Here is a 22,833-nt window from a genome sequence, read left to right as displayed (position 1 = left end):
AAGCTAAGCACGCCTGCCATTCCCCAAGCCAAACGACTCCGGATCTGTGAAATCCAGTCTTCTGTCTCGCTTGCACAACGCCCTGCAGACAGATGCTCAACGAGAACAATTTATTGCGGAAAATAATGCTCCGGGCCTCGTGGGGAGCATGTGGGCGTGGGAAGAGGAAAGCAGCCGGGCTGCGGGGCGAGCTCCGGCGGAGGCAGCTGCTGGGCTGCGCCTGCAATCGGTGCGTTGCCCCTTTAATTGTGTCCCCAGCCCTCGGGCGTCTCTGTCCAACGCCCACGTCAGCAAATACCTTTTGTTTCTCTCCCGCTCGGGCTTCCGCGGCTTGGGGCTGCGGGACGGGCCGTGAAGGCGACGGCGAGCCCGAGCGGGGCCTGGGATCCGCACCCGGTCCCGCTGCCCCCGGCCGAGCAGCGAGCGAGTGAGCGAGCGGCGCAGCCCGCGGAAGCCGAGCGGTGAGTGGCGGCTCCGCAGCCCGCCGCCAGGCCGGACTGGGCGCTGGGCTGGGCTGGGGCGGGAGCGGCTCCGGGGCGCCAGGGGCTGGCGGCGGGGCTGGGCGCTGCCTGCGGACGCCCCGAGCCGGCGCTGCGCGGAGCCGAGCATCAGCCCAGCCCGAGCGGCGCGGAGCGGGCGCCATTTGCAGCCCCGGGCGCGGCTGCAAGGAGCCGGGAGGAGGCAACAAAGGGCTGAGCGGAGGGAGCGGGGCCGGGCGGCGGGAGGGAGCGAGGGAGGCCGGCCCGCGCCGCGCGGGGCACTGGGGAGCCGCACAATGGGGCCCCCGCGCTGCAGCCTGGCGCGGGCGGGCGCTGCCGGGCTCGTGTCCCGAGGCGCCCGTGGGGCCGCCCTGCAGCCCGTGTCGGGCTCCGCGCCCGGCGATGGCGGGCTCGGAGCGAGCGGCTGCTCGGCGCTGTCGGCGGGCGTGTCTAGCGCCGTCGGGCGTCCCTGGCTCCCGGGGCTGCACGGCCGCTCTGGACTGGGCGTGCGGGTGAGTGACGGCGGCCTCCGCCAATGGCGCCGGGAGGGGGCGGCCCCGCTGCCGCTTGCCCGGGGGCGGTGGCCGGACCCCGGGAGCGGGCGCACGCTCTGAAGCGGGCTCCCAGTCACTTCGGTTGCTGCCGCTACGAGACAGATGTGACGGGTGGTGAACATCTTCTCTGATCCTTTCTCTGCACTGAGACTCTTCATAACCCTATGACAATTCTGCCCTATTTTCCTTACCGTGCTGTGCCTTTGTTTTCCCTCTTCTGAAACGCTGTGGTGACAGTGCTACCCCCTGGCTGTCCTTTCATTTTTAAGAGAAAAAGAACTGGGTTTGTGAAATGGGTAAACCCAGGGTGCCATCCCCAATGCACTGTCCAAGTCAAGATTGCTGTTCTTTGTTTTAGAGCTGCGCTTCCCATTTCTCTCTTTGGGATGGAGATTTCATCCCATCAGTCTCATCTCCTGGAGCAACTCAATGAGCAACGCAGGCAAGACCTGTTCTGTGACTGCAACATCCTGGTTGAGGGGCAGGTTTTCAAAGCTCATCGAAATGTGCTGTTTGCCAGTAGTGGTTATTTCAAAATGCTCCTTTCCCAGAGCTCGAAGGACACTAGTCAGCCAACAACTGCTTCTTTCGAAGTTTTCTCTCCTGAGACGTTTGTGGTTATTCTGGACTTTGTGTATTCAGGCAAACTGTCTCTCACTGGTCAAAATGTGATTGAAGTCATGTCCGCAGCGAGCTATCTGCAGATGACAGATATTCTTAATGTGTGTAAAACGTTCATTAAATCCTCACTGGACATTAATGAAAAAGAGAAGGATCATTATTTCACCCTCTCAGCCAAAAGCCTTAATAGTGGATCTGACCGTCCATCATTTTATCGGTCACGACGGAAAGCCAAAAGCAACCCCCAACGTTCCCACATCATCCCAGATGAAAAGGCAGGAACGGATAATGAAAATTCTTGGAGTAATTACAACAGTTGCCCTTCTCCACAAATGAATATCCAACAGCCAGAAGGACCACTAACCAAAAGAATTCAAAAGCTCAGCTCAATGAAAAGGCGCAGAAAGCATCTACGACTGAACGAGGGATTTGTGCAGTACAAATCAAACAAACCTGAGCAGAGCAGTGGAAGTTACAGGGCGTTGGAGTCTAACCACATTTCTCAACACAGAGAGGAAATTTACCTCAACACAGAAAATGAGGAGGCTGGTCCTGACTATCAGTGTGAGCGAGAATCGGAGGTGATACCCAAGAGGTGGTCTGTGGCTCAGGTAGAACAAGAACTTTCAAGAACTTCCCCTGAGTTAATGGATTTAAAAGCAGATGAATTGTATACCTCTATGCCTACAATTTTAGGTGTAATGGGTGGTTGGAATGAAGGTAAGGAGAGATGTAATTTTGAAGGTTTTTTTTTCCCCCCAGGGGGTGGGGGGTGTTGTTTTCAGACTTTTTCAGGTATCTTTGGGTACTGGGTTTCTGCAAATCCTTGAGAAAGACAAGATGATGTCTAAATGCCCTAGCTTCCAGCTGTGTCCTTTTCATTGTGTATAAAAGTCATAAGAGAATAATGAGACACAGCAATCTAGTAAACAGGGTATTACAGCATGAGTCGGAAAGCTTGACCAAGAGCTGCACTTGGTATGGTTTCAGTGGAGCTGTAACTGCTTACACCACCTGCCCTTTTTTACCCTGGTTTCTATCCTTGGCTCTGTCATTAATCTCAGCCCAGGTCTCTTCACTTGGATCTTTCTCCTGTTTCTTTAAAGAGAGACTTAATTTTCTTGTTTGCGTTCCTATAGCACAATGGGGTCTAATATAACTTGGAACCTTTTGGGTGGTATAGAACTATCAAGAATAATTGATTCATTTTAGGCCAGGGGTTGTCAATTTACAGCCTGTCTGCTCAGTCCAGCCTGCAAAGAGACTGGAATCCTGTTTGGTAAATCAGTAGCAGTTCCAGCCACAGAAGCAGAAGGAAGTGTCCCCGGACTCCTAGGGCCTGCCTGCCTTTTTCTCTCTGGTCTCCTCTTAGCGCCTGCTGATCACTGGGGAAATGAGAGGATAGGGTCACAAGCAGCTGCTGGTACTGGCAAAAGGTTGCCAACCCCTGATTTAGGCTACCACTTTAGCATAGACGCTCATTCTTCTGTATGGGTGTAAACTCACTGATTTATGGTACTGCTTGGTACCACAGTGGTACTAAGTGTTTGCAAAATCCTGGCTTTAGTTTAAGGAAACTTACCACATGGAATCCAAAGTACAAACAATAGCAAATATATAGAGGAAGTGCTGTTACGAAATTATGGTAAGTAACCCTAAAATATAAATATGCTGTCGATGACCTGGACTGTGTTAATAAATTTAAATGAATGATGCATGGTTTTATTTCAGGAATAAACCTATATATGTAATACATATTGCAGATATAGTTAAAATGACCTGCAGAATCTGTTGCAGTTTTAAGAAATCTGACTGCAAAAACAAGTGAAACTGTGGAAGGTTCAAAATTCCTCTTGAGTCAGACTATGCAAGATGTCTTAGCAGTAAAATCACTAATAAAGTGCAGCCGAGGAGCATATCTCTATATGTTGATATAGATGACATTGAAAATATTTGAATATGCTACGTGTTTCAAACTGCTTCATAAGCATTACCTATCTATTTGCTATTTTTAAGGGAAGCAAAATAAACATTTAAAATCAGAGCACATTAATTGCTGTGGCTGTAAGACATCTGTGGCAGTTTTAAATGTGCTTTCCTTTGAGTCCATCATGTCTAAAACCTCCATGGTATAGTTCAGTAATTAATAGCATTGTCAGGAGGAAGAATGAGACTTGATTCTTGGGTTCAGTCTATATTCTCCTGATCTGGCATGAATCACAAATACTTTGCAAGAAGTACCAAACTAGTCCTTACTACCTGCTTCTGTTGTGGATGTCAGATTAAACAGAAAAAAAGGCAACCACCCTGCTCCATGAATCAAGCAGTCTTTTCTATCAGTGTTAGAAAGCTCAACCAAATTGCCCATCAAGAATCTTATTAATCCTTTAAATATCTGGTTAGCTTTGAATCCAATTGTAAAGGTGAAAACTTAGTCCTCTTTACTGAACAGATATTTGTTGAAAATATAACTTTGAGACGCTTATATCTCTGTCACTTTCAATAGTTAAGTTTGACCATAAAATTATGACTGGGGGAAAAAGGACCAGTAAGGAAACATGCCTGTTAAGAGTCTAGACTAATCTCTTTATTATACACAATCACTGCAGAAACAGGGAAGAGATGGTGAGGCACTGTAGGGTGTATGGCCCTTTAATATGAAATTAGTGAATATTAGGTATATTAAGAATGTGTATTTTGTGTTCATTTTTATCTTTTTAAGATGCCTTTGGCAGTCAACCATAGTGTTACTTTGGATGAAACAGTTATAGTAATGTGCTTCTTTGGCCATTATCAAGTGACTGAGCACGTGGAACAGCAGTTCTATTTGGAAACATAGGGAAAGCCATGGGTGAAGTGCAGTTGTGGGGACTCTTAAGTCCTCAGTTCCTGTGGCAGTTAGGAAGGGAGTGAACAAGATGGTGCCAATTTTGTAGAGACTGTTAAAAAAAGTTATTTATTTTTCTATTAATTTGATGTTAAAACCCTTAGGAGGTTGGGTTAAGGAGACCAGGATCTTGGCCATGGTTCACGAAGATTAATATTTTTAGTGGAGAATCAGCAGAAAAAAAGGTACAGTCATGCTTAGACTGCATCCAACTTAATGTGCAGGTCTCCCTTTCCAAAACAATGTCTTTTTAAGTTTCTCCAGGTAGTATGTAACTCCTGGGATAGGTTTCTGATAACCGTAGTTTAAGTGCAACAGAGCTATAACAGTCCATTAGTGAATCACTTTGTGAGCCAGCTAATTCCTAGCTACAATATCTTTTGAAATGCAGATATTGATTGATTGTTGTTGGCAACTTCTGTTTGAATACAGAATGTGAATCTGAGGCATTGCAGGATTTCCTGACCGCTGGGCTGACTGTATTTTGTTACTGGATCAACTTGCATATCTTGTCATATTTTGCAATTTTTTTTTTGGACTGGGATTGGAAGTTAGGCAACAGGTATATTATGGATGAACCATTACAATCTGCACTTGATATCGGGGCAGATATCTTTTGTTGGAATGAGGGACATATCTGGATGGACTTTCTATCCTATAAGATAAATGGAGCAAAAATATTCCAAAAAGCTATAAGGAAGAATCTTGTTCCGCTGACAGATTTTTCTTCTGATGGGCTGGCATGACACTAAGATTTGTTTGTCCTCCACTACTGATGAGGTTAACTTCAGGTACCAGCTTCTGTTTCTCAGGCTGCCATAGTTTGCAAATGATTTACAAAAAAAGGAAATGAAAGGAACTTGGGAAACTGCATCATAAAGTGTGTGCATGTCTATGAGATAAGCAAGGAAAAAGTTCAGTATGGCCACAACAGCATCTTCAAAATCTACAACAGCACAGATTTAAAAGATTGTCTGTATATCATCTAAAAAAAAGCTATGTCAGCTCAACATCTGCCCTGAGTCTCTCCTACTGCTTACTGGGCGTATCTACACGTAACAGGGAGGCAGTGTCCTGCCAAGCTGGGACAGCTCTCCCTGCCCCTGTGGCCCCCTGCTGCCTAGGCTGAACAGAAGCTGTTTGCTCCCGGTCAGTGTCTATACATGTGCTTTGGCACATGAGTTTAATGTGCTGATTTCTAGTACCTGTATCTACAGGTACTAGGAGATGGCGCATTAGACTAATCTACTGAGCAGTAATTGCTGCACACATGTAATGGTGATTCTTTACTGCACATTAGTCTAATGCTCTGTAAAGCATCTCCTGTAGATGCACCCACTGTTTTGCAGACAAGACTGCAGACTAAGGATGGGCTGTTTTGCTTCTGTGATGACAGCAAGATTTTTCTGGGAGGAGGAGAAAGGGACTCACATTCTCTGCTAGAGTTTCAGGAACTTGTGCTCCCTGAATCACTAGAATTGTTCAGCTTGTTCCACAACTTGTGCTTTTAATCCAATCCCCCTCCTGGCTTGTAAAGATTGTCTGTGTCTTTCTTAGAAAGTATATGTTATTTTGATTGAAGTACTTGTCTGTTTGCACAAGAAGACATTACTTGATAAACTCAATCTTGCTAGTTATCAGTCAGAATTAGATCTTATTTCTCAAGAGTGCAGAGAAGGCTGTATTGTCACAGTCCTCACAGTATCTTGATGGCTTGACCACTATTCATAGGTTTGACTATGAAACAAACTCCATTAGCCTCACTCCCAGATACCTGGGGAAGAAAATATTTGAAGGCCCAAACTTTAAAAACTTACATCCACTGTTATTGTCGCAACAGATGTAAACTAGGCAACTATTCTAATGGTACTGGACCTATAGGAGGCTGTCAATAGTTTGTACAAGATATTGTTGGTTCACTTTAGAATGTTCACGGAAGTGAATGAAGCTGTTCTTCAATGGAGTTTTTTTCCTTCTCTCTCTCTCCTTCTCATCAACCTTAAAAACCAATTATGGATAGTTATTAAGATTCTTGAAGGGTTTGTGAATATGGGAAGCCACTATTCAATGTGTGTCTGATAATTTTGAGAGTAGGTATGCAGTATTTCAGCAGTGTATTGATGACACCCAACAACGTATTGTTCTGTTTGATTTGGATGATGCAGCTCATCACTTCAGTATTTAACTGAGATTGGGACATGAATTGACTGAAACATAACCCATACACGAGGGAAACAGCTGAACAGGATAGAAGTTATACCAGTCTCTTTGAAGAAGTTAATTTGCCAAAAGTTGTAAGCATTTACAACTTAATGGTGACTTTTGTTTTTGACTCCTAGCTGCTGTTTTTTTATCATTAATAGTAATCCAGTGAGCTTTTTGCCACCTGCATATGACTAGGAGACTACAGCCTTTTTTCTTGGATGTAACCCAGCTGCAACTGTTTAGTTTTGAGATAATGAGCATAGCTTATTACTTTGTACTCTGAGGAATATCCAGATTGAAGTCAGTGTAGAATCCAGCAGCCTTTATTTTGAGCATGCCATTTTTTGGCAGGTTATAACAGTCCTCAAGGATCTACGCTGGCTGCCCATTTGTCTCTTCCCAGAGACAAAGGTGTTGGCTGTACCCTACCAGGTGCCAAAATGCTCTGGAAAACTGTCTGTGTTAGCAATTTACTCTTTATTACCATGCTGGCACAGTTCTAGCTCAAATGCCTTTTCTAGCTAAATCCCTCATAGTTACAAGAGTGATGTCAGATAGCAGGGGTGTAGGTTGTAGCTGTGTTGGTCTAGGCTTCTTTATTATTCATTCCATCCAGAAAGAGCACACACCAACGGCAGAAACTTCCTCAGCCTGACAAAGGATTTTTAAACCTGAAAGCTTGCTAATTTTTTTCCCCAACTACTTGATGTAATAAAAGATATCAGATTCAGCCAAAGAACCTTGTCTAAGTGAAGGCTCCAAGCTTTGGCCCTTGCTCCCCTGATTCTTTAGTCCAAAAGATACTTTTGGGTTTCTCCAAAAATGCTATCAGATAACTATTGCTGAATCGCCAGAGGGTGTTTCCTACATGACAACCAGGATAGATAGCAGCCTGTTAGCTTACAGGAGTGGGTATGGCAATGTGGCTGAAGTACCATTATCACACAAAAAAGACCAAATTGTAAGTTGCTTCAGTTCTTGAATAGGTAGGCTTTTTAATGTATTCAATATCTACCTGGATTCTAACTATTATCAGAAGAAAGGGTCATATATGTAAGTGTATGGCTATGATGTATAAATGTAAGGTACTTTATATATCACAAAGCATGGAGTCAATCTGGGTAGGAAATAAAGTACTACCAAATGCATATTTCATGCATTCAGTCGGGAAATCCGTGTGATAGGAGATGGTTAAGAAGTTTACAGTTGTATTCTGGATTTAGTTTTTCTTATAATCTCAGGCATTTAAGCAAGCAGACCGCTTCTTTACATTTTAACAACAAAATGTCTGTACAGGGAATGGACTATTAATATTTTCATATTAATAGGGTTTTCTCTGTAACAGATCTACCTAGGATGAGATTCATGTGCCCCTTCTGCACACATACAGTGAAACGGAGAGCAGACCTGAAACGTCATCTTCGATGTCACACAGGGGAGCGACCTTATCCATGTGAGGCATGCGGGAAAAGGTTCACCAGACTAGAGCACCTCCGTAGCCATTTCCAAACAGTATGTCATTTGAATAGAGTGGCTTTCTTAGAAAATAAGTTGATGTTGATGGAAGCAGTATTATATATAGGACCATCCCAAGATTCACTTTTCGCTATTCTGAAGTATAAAATGATTTAATAGTCTCCTCCATTAGGAACCAGACTAAAAATCTCTTGCAAAACCAGCCATCGAATTGCTACTTAAAATTGGAATCTATGTTGGTTCCAAAAAAGCCATTTTTTGCATATGCCAGAGGACAAATTCCCCTTTTAAAGTTAAAGGTTGAGGTGCACTGTGCTTTGAAAGAACTTGCATCAGAACCATGTCTGTTCTGTGCATAAATAAAAAATGTTAGTCTTCACTGAAGACTATTTTGAAACGTGAAGTCACAATTTAAAAATAAGGTGTTAAGATAATACAGTATTTTAAAAGACAACTAAGGTTGTCCTAATCAGGGCTTTAAAATTGTCTTAAACGACAGACTAAGGCAAGTTGAGAACAAATTAGCCGCAGACAAAAAAAAAAAAAATGATGGCAAAAACTAGTTCTAAATCCACCTGTGTTTGGAAGCCTGGTTGTAGAGAAGTATGAAGGACGTAAAGAATAGCACAGCTTCTCCATGTCTTTCTTAGCATCCTGTTGTTTGTGTCCATGTTCCAGGAGTTCACAGGCTTGTGTTTCAGCGTGCTAATCAGTGTCGTGGTCTCTAGGTGAATAGACAGGTGGGAGTAGCACAGAAGCATTCCATTCTGTCCTAAAGAGGTGTGGCTTTTATTACAGCATCCCTCTGGCAAGGAAAAGTGAAAGATGTTCCTTATCATCAGCAGTGCTTTCAATTGTGAATAACTGAGGAGGGTTCTGAAACTAAAAGATGAAGATTAAACAAAGCTACTTAAATGGTGTTAAATATATGGTACTTGTGATAAATTTATTTAACAAATCTCTGTAGACCAGTCCTTCTCTTTTGTGTAGAAGTCCCTTGTTTACAATTCCTTGACTTTCACGTTTAGAAACACTTAATGTTTTAAACTGAAAAAATTATTTCAAACGTTTCTTTCTTAGACAGTAAAAAGCTTCTAATTCTGCTCTTGGACTGAGATGACTTTTCTATTTTGATTTTTTTTTTAGATACATCGAGCTGGCAAACTGATCTGCAGAAAGTGTAAGCAGCATGTCACTGACTTAACAGGACGTGTGGTTCAACAAGGAACACGGCGCTACAGGCTATGTAATGAGTGTCTAGCTGAAGCTGGTGTGGACAATATCCCTAATGATGATACAGATTCAGAACAACCCCTCCTAATCTCCATAAGAAACAAGAATTCCAGGTGGCCATTGGAGGAAGAGCACAGATCACATGTAGAGATATTGAAGGATGAATCTGATAAATTGGTTAACCAGCAAGTTAACAATGATAGTGCAGATGAGGCAGAAGAAAATGTGAAATCAAATATTAGATAGCTGTATTTATAGATGTATTAGTGCTGAACTCAACACTGACTTGCTATATCTTGCCAATTAATTTTAGACCATGGTCAGCTTAGTTTATAATTACTAGATCTCTAACACTACTTAAATCTATGGGAGCAAAATAAGGCCTACAACATAACTGACATATTGTAGTATAAGGTATAAGTACTGTCCAGAAGTGACTAATTATCTGGAGAGCTACTAAAAGGATTTATTTTATATTTAATCAAGGCCAGTTCAAAGTTCCTGCTTTCAAGTGTGTAAGACCCATTTTCCCTTCCCTATTTCAAAGTCCCTTTTTGTGTTTAGAAAAAGGGGGTTTGTTTGTTTTTTTTTAAGTTTCAGTATTACAAAGGTGTTTATTCATCTAGTTTTAATGTTTACCTGTTTACAAGGAAAGTAAAACGATGTATAGCTTCAAAGCAAAAACCTGTTATTGAGTAATTTGCTCTGAAAAACAGTAAGTTTCTAAAGCTAGCAGCTAAGAAATTGTCTTTAGATGCTATATTTAACCTATACATTCACTTATGAAACGCTTACATTTTTTTACTTGTAATACATTTTTTAAAATTGGAATTCTTCTAATCTGTTCAAACAGCTTTCCCCTCCCTCTCTACCTGAAAACATAATACTTTTTTTTAATAATTACATAAAAAAACGAAACACAACCTAAGGAATAAATATACCCCTATAAAGTATAGTTGGATGGTGTAAGCCTGCACCTTCAGGTGCAGTTTAGAATATTAAGATTTTTTTAGCTGAGACTCACTTGACATGGCTGTTATGAAATAAGAGTATTGGCACTGAAGTACACTAAAAATGTAATCTGTGTGAAGATTCTCCCTGCACACATTTAATATATTCAGGATTCCCCCACGTAATATAGTCAGGAACAGCATTAGAATGCAGATTAAGATTTAAATCCTGCGGGAAATACTCAGATGGCTCTAAGATTTAGGAACATAAGTTCTACTGACTTGTGACCAAACCTTATAGAAGTTTCTCCTTCTATCTATAGTCCTCAGTATGCAAGGTGGCCAGAGGCTGCTGAGCACTCAAACGTGGTTTTATTTTTAGTTTAGAACAGAGAGAGGGCTTAATAATATACACAGTTTGAAATAAGATATGTTAACTAACATCATATTTCCTCACACTTCAAGAATCTTGCGCATTGCACTAGGTGCATAGCAGTGGGGAATCAAGCCCTTCACACAGCTCAAGCAAATTTCCCTGTTTGTGCATCTTTTTAATCATTACAAACTATGTTTTGTGGCTCCCCCCAACTATATGGAAGCCTTTCTGTTCCAGAGACACTGATAAGTCTTAGTAACTGTGACGATCTTTCAAAGAGAAAGCCAGGCACTGAACACTAGCAGTGGAATATGGTATGAACTAAAGCTGGATAACTCAGAAGTTTATTGAGGACTCCTTGCAAAGATATATTTTTCAATGGAGGGCCACTGCTAGTGGGAATAGCTCTCATAAGATGTAAGCTCTCAGTGTATTGGTAAGTTGTAAAGCAAATTACACATACAGGCAAAAGTGGCCACTCAGTGGGTGCATCTCTACTGCAGAGTTGACTAATTAGCTCTGCAGTAAAGTTTCAGTCTACATATGCTTCAATATTAGAACACAAGGACAGTACCATCTTACAGCAGAGTACTTTACTGCACTGAAACATGTGTAGACACTGACTGGGCAAGTTAATTGTGCCCAGTCAGCCCAGCCAGCCAGGGCCCTGAGCCACCCTGGTTCAAATGGCTGTTGTCCTGTGTAGACACTGTGCCCAGGAGCAGCTAACTCCAGCACAAATGGCCGTGGAGTTTATCATGTCACATTAATTGCATGTGTAGATGCACCCAGTGAGGACAGGATTCATTGTTTTGCTTTTCAATTATTTTTCCATGTAACAAAATGATATAATAAAAGAATCATGCTAAGCCCCAGCGTTTGTTCTGGGGGCTCCCTGTTACAGGCCCCTGGCACATAGGATATGTAGTAGGTATTCTTGGAAGGAAGTTTGCAGACATCCCCTATAAACCTATACACCTTTAGCTGCCCCGTCAGTAAATACTTGGAACAGGAGGTATTTACTAGGGTGCTGCATCGCTCATGGCAGCATAGTACTTCATTTATTTAATCATTGAATGCTCATATCTCCCATGCTCCAATGAGGACTGGCTCTGAGCAGTCTCACCAATAATTTCCAGGAGCCTCTCAAAAACAAACAAACAAACCAAAAACCCCAAACATTTTGAAATACCTGCAAGTCTTTGTGTGAAGGCACCAATGATGATGGTTTGCCCCAGGAGCCAATGCAGCCATTAAAAACAGATTCTTCCTATGTTTGCAAGCAATCCACTTTGAACAAGATGGAGATCCCAGTTCCTCGTTAGCAGGAGAGAGGCCAGGCAGTACCTATTTTCACATTTTCAAGCGAGGGGAGAACAGAACAATTGCAAGGGGCACGAGCTTTGAGTTCACATTCACCTTTCCAGAGGATGGTCCCGTGCATCTTACTGCCCATCCATCTGCACCTAGAGGAAGAAAAACCAAAACAAAACATGTTACCTTGTAGATTTTTCTTGCGGGATTTCATAAATAATGGTAATGTGCTGACTTCCACCCCTCCTCCCCCCTACTCCTAAAGAGCTGCCCTGCGATTGAAAGACCAACACCAACGACGCGGGGCCAGAAGAAATACCTCAGACTTCTCACCAGATGTCACTTGGTGCTCTTCCTCCTCATCACGCTGACAACCCTGCTGGTCCTGCCTGCCCTGCAGCGAGCTCCCTGGCAAAGGCTTCCCGATAGAGACCTCCAACTGCATCTCTGGTCGTCATGGCACGGCCTGGACCTTCCTCACTGGCCCCTCAGTCTGCCCCCTTTTACACAGCACCCCATGGCTCCTCACTTCTTGCATGCTTTAAAGTGGAGGCCCCTCTACCTCCTTAAGCTAAAAGGAAACCTACCCCCCTGTAACATGGAAGATATTGAATTTAGTCATTTGAAATGGAAACTTAAAATTTTTTCTCCCAACTATTTAAGTTGGTTTTAATAAAAGATATCAGATTCACCCAAAGAACCTTGTCAGCCTATGTCCTGAGACCAACACAGCTACAATCTACACCCCTAAATCAGTTTAAACCACCTCAGGGATTATCTCCCCCACCCAGCCAGTGTTTGTCCCCCTCAGGCTGTCTTGTTCTCCTGACAGGAACAGAACTCGAGGCACCATTGGTCTGAACAGTCAGCTGACTCTGTCAGCCAATGGGATGTTAGCTGAGGGAACTGCTTTCCCGCCAATGGCCTGAGTGACAGCCATGTGGCCCATTAGAACCCCTCTCAGGCCCTCTGGCTCTAGTGGGCGGGGCCTGCCTGGGCTCCTTTTATCTCCTCAGAGCCTCCTACCTGTTGCAAGGGTAGTGCTACACTCCTGTGGGAAGAGCACAACTCCCAACCATGTTGGCAACATACGCTCCTTCCCACACCAAACCCAGCAGATCTGTCACACGCCATCTTTTCCCACCCCCTGGTTTAAGTAGCCTCTCCCACCTCTGAGGTGAAAGGCAACACAGGGGATGCATTGTTTGAGGGACAAATGCATTGTGTGGTAAGCCCATTTGCAACCCCTTCCCAGTGACCACCCGTAAGGCAGCACTTCGAGCTCGATCCCTAAAACACAGCCTGCCGCTACAGCATCGCCCAGATTCGACTAGACCAGTTGGACCTTCAGAATAGAGTTTAGTTTCAGCAAAAATCAAACAAACAGAGGGTACCATAAAAAGGGGAAGATGTTAAAATAAGCTACTTAAAATGAATCTACTCTCTTTCTTCACTCCATTGCTCTCTGAAAAATAAAAATGAAGGACAATTGAGTGCGACTACCCAGTGTAGTATAGACTTACTTCTTCAGGCACTCGGGCTGGATTTCAGGCATGCAATGCTAAGACAGGTTGGAAACCCCCAAACTGTACTCACTCATTTCTGGGACCATTTGACAGGTCATTCCTTCTCCTTTAAGATCATAGTTTGTAAAAAGAAGGTACCTGAATTACCATTTCCAGGGATATTCATTGGCCTGTGTAGAACAGTAGTGAGAACAGTGAGAGTCCCTCACAATACGTCTGTACACTGCTTTGAAAAGAAACATTAGTTCTCATTTACACTACGGAAGGCTAGAGCAATAACGAGGGGCAAGTGCTCAATCCTGTGCAAAGTTAGGTACAAATGCAACTTTACTCATCCTAAACATCTGCTCTCCAAAAACTAGTCACACATTCACAAACAATTTATTAGAAATGCAGATTTTATTTGTTTGTAATTTTGTTTTTCCTTTAAAAAAAGTGTTTGTTCATCTCCCTCAGTTTCTGCCTATCCCACCCAAAGCCAAACCTGAAAACAAAGGATTTGTCTTCTCATCACTGGGGGCGGGGGGGGGGAAGCAAAAATAACCAACTGAAAAGTCCTAAGTGGAGACAAAGCACTTACAATGTTTGGTGCAAACCAGCAAGGAGACATCATCATATGACTAGTGTATTGTACAGTGGAACTAGAGTGCCTTGTCTCCATTTTTCTTCTGATTTTAAATAAGGGATAGCTAGTGAATATTAGTTTGGAGAGGGTGGGGGTAGGGCACACACACTTATTTTTTTATTTTTTTTTTTTTTAATTCCAGGAGTGAGTGGATAGTGGAAGTGCCAGTGGAGGAAAGTTCAAGTATTTAAGAAAAAGGCAAGGGAACTTTCCTCAGCAATTGCACAACAGGGTCTAAGAAAAACATGTTGTGCTGTAGGAGGGTATTTAGGAAGGCCAAGGCAGAGATGGAACTGGGACTAGCTTCCCAGATTAAGGACAATGCGAAGTCCTTTTTTAAATACATAGGGGGTAAAAAGAAGGTCCCAGGTAATGTGGGGCCCTTGCAGGACATGATGGGAAACTTGGTTGTCACACCGGACGGCAAAGCTAACATGTTTAACAATTTCTTTGCCTCTGTCTTCCTAAGTAGGGACCAGAACAGCCACCTCCCTGCTGGGCCCCCCTTGGGCCCCGGGGGAGGCACACCTGGGCCACGGGTTAGCGAGGATTTAGTTAGGGAGCTTCTGGACGGGTTGGACGTATTCAAGTCAGCTGGTCCGGACGATCACCCTACAGTTCTAAAGGAACTGGCCGAGCTCATTGCAAGTCCCCTGGCACGGCTTTACGAGCACTCGTGGTGCTCTGGTGAGGTACCGGAGGACTGGAAGAGGGCCAACGTGGTCCCCGTCTTCAAAAAAAGGCAGGAAGGAGGACCCGGGAAACTATAGGCCGGTTAGTCTTACCTCGATCCTAGGCAAGCTGTTCGAGAAAATTATGCTGGCACACATCCAGGAGGGTCCAGCAGGGGACTGCATGCTTAGGGGCAACCAACACGGGTTCATCAGTGGCAGGTCCTGTCAGGACCACCAACCTGGTGGCCTTTTACGATCAGATCACCAGATCATTAGATGCAGGGGTAGCAGTGGATATAGTCTTCCTGGACTTCCGGAAGGCTTTCGACACTGTCTCACCCTGTTCTCATTAAGAAACTGGGGGGCTGTGGTGTAGACACCCACACAGTCAAATGGGTCGCCAACTGGCTGGAGGGCCCACACCCAGAGGGTGGTAGTGGATGGGTCCTTCTCAACCTGGAAGGACGTGGGCAGTGGGGTTCCCCAGGGCTCGGTCCTCGGGCCTGCACTGTTCAACATCTTCATCAGTGATTTGGACAAGGGGGTAAAAAGCACCCCGTTCAAATTTGCTTATGACACTAAGATGTGGGGGGATGCGGGCACACTGGAAGGATGCAACAGGCTATAATCAGACCTAGACAGGTTACAAGGGTGGGCAGACGAAAATAGGATGGGTTTCAACACAGACAAGTGCAAGGTGATGCACCTCGGGAGGAACAACCGGCACCATACCTACAGGTTAGGGAACTCCCCTCTTGTCAGCACGGAGGCAGAAAAGGGTCTGGGGGTCATCATTGACTCCAAGATGAACATGGGCCGGCAGTGTGGGGACACGGTCAGGAAGGCCACCCGCACCTCGTCATGCATCCACAGATGCATCTCGAGCAGGTCCAGGGAGGTGATCCTCCCCCTCTATGCGGCACTGGTCAGGCCGCAGCTGGAGTACTGCGTCCAGTTCTGGGCGCCACGCTTCAAGAGGGATCTGGACAACATGGAGAGGGTCCAGAGGGGGCCACTCGCATGATCAGGAGACAACAGAGCAGGCCCTATGAGGAGAGGCCACGGGACCTGAACCGTTCAGCCTCCACAAGAGAAGGCTGAGGGAAGATCTTGTAGCCTGTTATAAACTAGTCAGGGGGGATCAGCAGGCACTGGGGGAGTCACTGTTCCCCCGAGCACCGCCAGGAGTGACCAGGAATAACAGGCACAAGCTGGCAGAGGGCAGGTTTAGGTTAGATATCAGGCGGCGCTACTTCACAGTCAGGGCAGCTAGGGTCTGGACCCAACTTCCAAGAGAAGTAGTGCAGGCTTCTACCCTGGGGGTGTTTAAGAGGAGGTTAGATGCACATCTTGCTGGGGTCGTTTGACCCCAGTACTCTTTCCTGCCATGGCAGGGGGTCAGACTAGATGATCTGCTCAGGTCCCTTCCGACCCCAGAAACTATGAAACTATAATCCAATGGGGGAGAAAAAAGGTAATATGTAAACATCATGTGTAGCCTCCTATGCTGCTAGGGTGGTCATTATTGTGCTTTCTAAAGGAGAATACTAAAGTAGCCAATTTATTCATACATTATATGAAAACCGACAAGGTTTTCACATTCATACATTAAAATAGAATAGAAATTTCCCTTTTTATTGGAAGAGACCATTGTCCTGAAAGTGCAGATGATTTTGGTAGACACCAGCAATGAAATCCAGCCTTCCCTTTTTTGGAAGGATGAAAGGAATCATTAATACTCCAGTCACATGGATACATGCTTTATTACTCAGAATATCAGTTGGCACCATATGGAGATTTAGCACCACCTGGTGGCATCTTTTCTAATATCATTTAGATATTTTTGAAGGGGTTTGCTGCTTTAAAATCATCACAATGAGCTTGTAATTTTCCTAAAAAGACCTCAAGTGGCAGAATAATGCAAAATGGCAATGTCACCTCAGACTGAACAAATTAAGATCCGCACCACTGAAGCTCAGCAAGAAGAGAAGTAGTTCCTTCAGAATAAAGGCCAAGAAAATGTGTACATCAAGTCTTCTTGGTCTTCTGCCAGCTTGCAACAAGATAATATTTTGACTAATAAAAGATAAGTAATTAATCTCTTACTGATCACCCATGTCCATCAGGACCCAGTACCAATGCTAATTTAAAAATAAAATTTCTCACTAGCACTGCTGTTTTGTATTTAACTCCTTATGCTTCTCTTGCAAGTTTGAGCTGTGCAAGCTTCTTAAAACTAGCTCCTTGTCTAGACATCCAATTCCCAAACTCATCTGCTATTCCTCAAAGTCTAGACACATCTGGGTATTTCTTAATTACCCTGACTCATCCAGTAAAATAATATTAACAGTACAATTCAGCAATTTTAGCCAATCGTTTAGTTATTTCGGGAAGGGGGGGGTAGTAGAGTTTGTGGGACCTTTGCTGGCTAAGAATGATTTTTCCAGTCATTTCAGCAGCATTTTCTTCTTTTTTAGATATCAATGATGACAAAAACTTCTGGCTTTTCGTCTTCATGGATCTGCATTGCAGAGTAAGTTATTGCCTTGACTTCAGTACCCTGGATGAAACAAGCACAAAAAGATGGATTTTCTAAGTCATAAGCCCTGATAGCCATTCCATGTGAATGCACACACACTATTCTTTGGCTCCCTGGGCATGGGAAGTTAGAGAATCCTTCTCCCTGAAGCATAGCTGTACTGCATTTGTTCTGATGAGTACAAAGAATGGGACATTACCAAGCAATCACTCACCTAGACACCAGAACTGCCCAACAGCAAAATACAGGTTCTCTGTTCTTCACCATCACTTACTGCAGTGTACCAAACCTCTCCCTTAGCTAATGAAGACCACCATAATTTGTTTCTCTTGGGTTAAGGCAGCCATCACAGACTGTTAGCAAAAAGGAGAGCGTGGGAAGGGAGGAGTGGAATGTAATAAACACAAATTATATTAGTTTATTACTAATTTTCAATAAAATTCACAGCCCAGTGACTAGTTCTAGTGTACACAAACCAAACTCATGAAAACATCCTGACTTGGGACTGAACTGGCATGTCACTGGTGTCAGAAAAGAGATAAAATTGTGACCCATTTCTGCCACTACTTGAGTAATCATACAGATGGTATTCCTAACATTGTTGACTAATAGTTTCATTCACAAACAGCAGCTAGCAAGCAAGGGCTTTGGTATCAGAGGTAACAGCTGTATAAGCAGAAAAGTTTAAAATTGGATCTCTGAATAAACTTAGTGGTCCAGTTAAAAGAGAAAAGCCCATATTTTACCCATGAAAACAAATAATAAAATCATTTGGTACATACCTGAGGATGTTTGGGTAGAGAGAACTCTTCCCCCCACCTTATGTGAGAAAAGAAAAAGAAACTGTTGAAATTCCGATTTAATTCAGCAAATACTATTATTGGCTTCATTAGTACACATGGAAAAACCTGGAATTCCAGCTTTAAGTACTGGAGAAGAAAACAGGAAGTCTCCAAGCACTTCATGGTAAATGCCACACAGCTTTAGCCCATCATAGTAAATGTCATCAGTTATCCATTCAAAATGGGGACTACTAATATAGTGTGGGGATAGCCACTCCCACAAGGAGTTAAGCCATTTCTGGCAAAGATACTTAGTATTTGCAACATGGGTTTTAAATGTTAAGCCCTTTGTCCCATCATCTAGGCTCCTTAGCAAACTATTTAAAAAGTGAGCTAACTAAATGAATTCAGCATCACTTCCTCAAATCATAGACTATACAAGGCCTCAAAGACACAGAAAAGAAAACTGAAGAGACACTAATTTGCAGTTCATAAGTAACTTTTGGAAATCCTGGCATTAATACATTTTGTTTCCTATCTGCTTCCAGGTTTTTGAAAGTTACTGGTTGAAATGTATTGGGATAGATAATACTTACATCTTGATTTTGCAAACATGAAGTGATTCTTCTCCATGATAGCTTTCCTCCCCGCTCCCCATCAGGCCTTTCATAGCATCTGATGAAGTACATTGTTGTCTACAATAGCTCACACCTCTCTGAACCAGTTACTTTTTAAGGTGTTGCTGTACCCTACCTTCCGCATGACAGCTTCTGTGGTAGATACCAACATTTATATCAAGTGCGACAAGCAGATATTATAACTTGCCTAGGTTTAAAGTGGGCGCTGGTGGAAGAGTCAACTTCAAACTTGGGTGTTCCCCTAAGTAAGCTATATTGCTTTTAAATCTGTGTGCACACATTTTTTGAGTTTGCTTTTAACCAGAACGTTCTGCTTACTCACCCAATGGATCTTATTTTGAAACTCATTCGGTCAATGGAAAGCACTTTCACCTCCTGCAGAGAAAGGAACAGGAAAAAAATGGCTATGAAGAGCATCTCTCATATAGTTTTATGCCATATGATGATGACTCCCTGTAATATTCCCATGCAAAGTAGAGACACAAGAAGAGTTCAATCAGCCTCAGAGACATGCTGATGTTTAGATGTGCAGAGAACTGCAATTACAATGTAACTGAAGCCATAACTTGTTTGAAAACAGCAAAATTGAGAGTTTACTCCTCCTCCAACTCTTGCTTGTGCCCACAATCCCCTATGCACTGATAGGTCTAAGCAGACCTGTTGGTTTCAGTGTTTTTGCCCCAAGAATGATAAAATCTGGGGCAAGTGTTGGCAGCAAATATGCCTGTCCCATACGCTAGAAAAAAAAATACATACCCTGGGTATGAAGAACTGGTCAGCGCTGAATTTATACAGCCACTCATTCAAGAAGTTATAAAGTAGAGACAGCATGTCATGTCCTATAGGACAGAAACAGCAAAAGAAACTCAGTTGGGTGCCCTGTTCAGAATTGTGCAAATTTCCTTTTTGTGTACATCAGGGCAGAAGTTCAGTTTCCCTGCTTATTATGGACTTGCATATTCAAATAAGGAAAGAATAACTTTGTTTAATAAACCTGTGCCAATACTACGTGCAATATGCCAGCTATTTCTGACTAAAAAGCAAAGTTAATTTCAACACAATTCTCCTTGCACAGTGCCTTCTTACCTTCTATCTCCACTTCTACAGTATCCAAGGGCTCCACGGTCTCTGTATCTGTTATGTAGCCAAACATGGCCATAGCACACTGCTCAAATGCTTCTTCCAAAGTATCTCCCCAGGCATGTAACCTACAGAGACAAAAGAGTTACACCATCATACAGCAGCAACAAAGAAAGAGGAGAAAATACAAGTAAGGAATTGGAGTACCATAGTAATATGAGTGGGAAAAGCAGCAAGCACAGAGAAATGTCCCTGCTTAAAGGCACTGAAAGACCCATGTTTGTCTATGGTAAGTGCTGAAACACAATGGAGTTCTTTCTGGAGGAACAATATGGAAAAATATTGAGTATTTTACTAAAAACCATGGATATCTGAACAGGTGCTGTTGGGAACATATGTACATGGAACATTTGGAAATAAGAGGTAGCAGAATTACCAAACAATACAGCATCTTTAAATGTGGCATCCATAGGCCCAAAAGGGATATATTTGCACCTTATTCTCCTGTCACATTAGATTTTGGCAGTTTGAAAAGAGTCAGGCTTATAGTGAAATTCTACTCAAATTCCAGGTGTAAATACTCACTGAACATCAGCAGTGTGATCCAGATCTGAAGGATTAGGAAGAGAGAGAGAGAGAGAGTTAAAAATTGTCAAAATTGTTTAGAAAAACACCACATAAACTTGCAAGAAAATTCAGGTCCTGTTTTTATCATGAAAATATTTTGTGAATGTTTTGACACATCTGACCTCATATTAAGAATGTTAATCTGACCTTTAGATAAATATGCTATAAAAGGATCAACAATACCAGCACATAGTAGGTACCATAATAGGTTTTAAAAGAAAACCACCAAGAAAAACAACCCCTCCATAATAAACTCACCACCTTGTTTCCAGAAAAGTACCCCCAATATATATGCATTTCATACCATTTCTCAATAGATGAAAAGGTTATAGAGCTTTCCCAAACTATACAAGCTATGTGGAAAAAACTTAAAGACAGAATTTGAACCTAAAACTCTTGTTCCAGTTTTCTTCTCCTTGAAGTTGGTAACCTTCCCCTGCCCCCCATACTGTAATCAGTCTCACATCAATGTCCACTTAAGATGCCAGAAAAGCATTTTAGGTAATTTGTTTTATGGAGCAGCTCACAGAAATTTAGTTTCTCAATGAACTTTTGATCCGACTTCCCTCGTGGGGATAAAAGAACAGATGGTGTAATAGGCCTGGCTTTACACGGTATCCCTAATATTGGTAGAATACCCTAAGACCCATCAAACTTGTGTTACTTGGGCTAAGCTGGATATGAAAACCAGCCATTCATTCAAAATGAGTTGCATGCTTATGGGAACAAGCTGTGCAGTGGCAGTGGAAACCAGCATTCTGCAGAATTACTGCCTGATACAGTTGTGCCATAGAAGTACATAATACCCTGAGCTGCAGTGCTGAGCACTTGCTGTCTGCCCTTCAACCAGCAAGAGTTGAGGTGGCTCAGTTAATGCACAGGATCAGACCCTACCATACCTTCCTCTTTATAACAGCTCCACACTAAGGCATTATACTTAAGTTTTAAAACAAAATAAGCATTGGTCCTGTGTTCTGAGATGACTGGCTGATAAATCAGCGGTGGCAGATGTGATTTGCATAATTAACCAGCTCTTGGATTATAGTTTCTCCAATCAATATTATGTTTTTTAGTATGGTATCATCATTACCCCCTACTGCAAGTCAGTTTTGAGTGATAATACCCCTTTTCGTTTCACTCAGCAAGATTTGCTTCCTTCTCTTTTCAGTCTTTCAAAATACCCTTTCAGCTGCAAAGTAAGGAGTTACTATTTATGGCAACCCGCCTGAAGGTGCTGAACACACAGGGACTTCTTTAGGACCCATCGCACAAAGCTAAATGATCTCCATTAAGATAACAAATTAAGACTCATCAATAAGCCTCCTCTACCCACTTACAGACAAGATCCCATGGCAGTGTGAAGCACAAGGAGTTTTACACGTGCTTAGGTCTATACCCCTCCTCCTGGCCACAGCCATGCCACAGGGATACTCACACTCATACTTCTTCTTGACTGGGGGGTACTTGGCTCTGATGGCCTTCTGCTCCTGGTTCAGGTTGTAATCCCGGAAATTATCAGCCATAGCTGTCAGCCCTGCAGCACCCACTTCCTGCTTTATCCAGACAGCCCCTCCTCGCCTGTTCCAGCCAGACTCACCATGTGATCCTACCCTTTAAAGGCAGAGCTCCCTGATTGACTAGAGCTATGAGGACACCAAGTGGTACTGAAAATAAGTGAGGTTAAATATGCACCCCTGAATTCTCCAGCCACAAAATCCTTTGCAAGAGTACTTTTTTAGCCTGCAAAAACTTACTAGGCAGCGAGTCAATGAAGCTGGAAGAAGTTTTTGATGTGCCTAAAGTTAAGCTTCATTTTCAGGAGCTGCACTACAAATAGTTTACACCTCGAGCTAGTTAGTGCCAGGCTTTCCTTTGGTTTAACTTGGTTTATTCTGTGCATCCTCCAGCATGCTGCTGCTGCTGCTCAAGAAGTAGGAAACTAGCAAAAGAAAAGGAAAACACTTGCGATTTAGACTGTTTGAGGCTGCTAGCAGGGGTTGAGCGCTTCAACTGAAAACCGGGGGGGGGGGGGGAACGATGAGTGTATGTGAAATGAGATGGTTTCTAGAGTTAATTTCAGTAGAAGGAAAAGCTGTTATTTTTTTAAAATCTAAGACTAAATACCAGCAGTTTCTCTGTTTTTTTAAAGATGAGAGTAAGGAATACAATTTGTAAGAAATGTGTAGCCCTGTTCTCAGCGGTGACATGGCAGAATAAGGAGCAATGGTCTGATGTTGCAGTAAGGGC

The 22,833-nt window shown here is 43.2% G+C and overlaps 2 protein-coding genes across 4 annotated transcripts; one reads left to right on the top strand and one right to left on the bottom strand.

Moving 5' to 3' along the window:
* The first annotated feature begins 15 nt into the window (after positions 1-15).
* On the top strand, positions 16-17,085 carry LOC149859386 (zinc finger and BTB domain-containing protein 8A-like). 3 transcript variants are annotated; one of them, XM_090058414.1, is made up of 4 exons: positions 16-229; positions 1,392-2,374; positions 8,092-8,258; positions 9,369-17,085. In XM_090058414.1, exons 1-4 carry the CDS (start codon positions 93-95, stop codon positions 9,699-9,701), a joined length of 1,620 nt encoding a protein of 539 aa, XP_089914540.1. In that variant the 5' UTR covers positions 16-92; the 3' UTR covers positions 9,702-17,085. The 3 variants fall into 3 exon arrangements, with proteins under 3 accessions (XP_089914540.1, XP_089914542.1, XP_089914541.1); XM_090058415.1 differs by lacking the exon at positions 16-229 and adding an exon at positions 240-461; XM_090058416.1 differs by lacking the exon at positions 8,092-8,258 and having other exon boundaries at positions 20-229; positions 9,369-9,543.
* On the bottom strand, positions 16,665-22,176 carry TSLIG1 (tRNA splicing ligase complex subunit 1). Its single transcript, XM_090058421.1, has 7 exons — positions 22,022-22,176; positions 20,545-20,569; positions 19,966-20,087; positions 19,636-19,718; positions 19,202-19,254; positions 18,242-18,278; positions 16,665-17,480 (listed from the first exon to the last, which is right to left on the bottom strand). The coding sequence occupies exons 1-7, from the start codon at positions 22,107-22,109 to the stop codon at positions 17,394-17,396; spliced, it is 495 nt and encodes a 164-aa protein (XP_089914547.1). The 5' UTR covers positions 22,110-22,176; the 3' UTR covers positions 16,665-17,393.
* Between the last annotated feature and the right edge of the window lie 657 nt (positions 22,177-22,833).

This window comes from Crocodylus siamensis, chromosome 7, assembly GCF_052110815.1.
Source record: "Crocodylus siamensis isolate JL-2025a chromosome 7, ASM5211081v1, whole genome shotgun sequence".
NCBI lineage: Eukaryota > Metazoa > Chordata > Crocodylia > Crocodylidae > Crocodylus > Crocodylus siamensis.
Note: the sequence above shows the minus strand (reverse complement) of the source record. Positions and strands in the feature narration are given on the sequence as shown.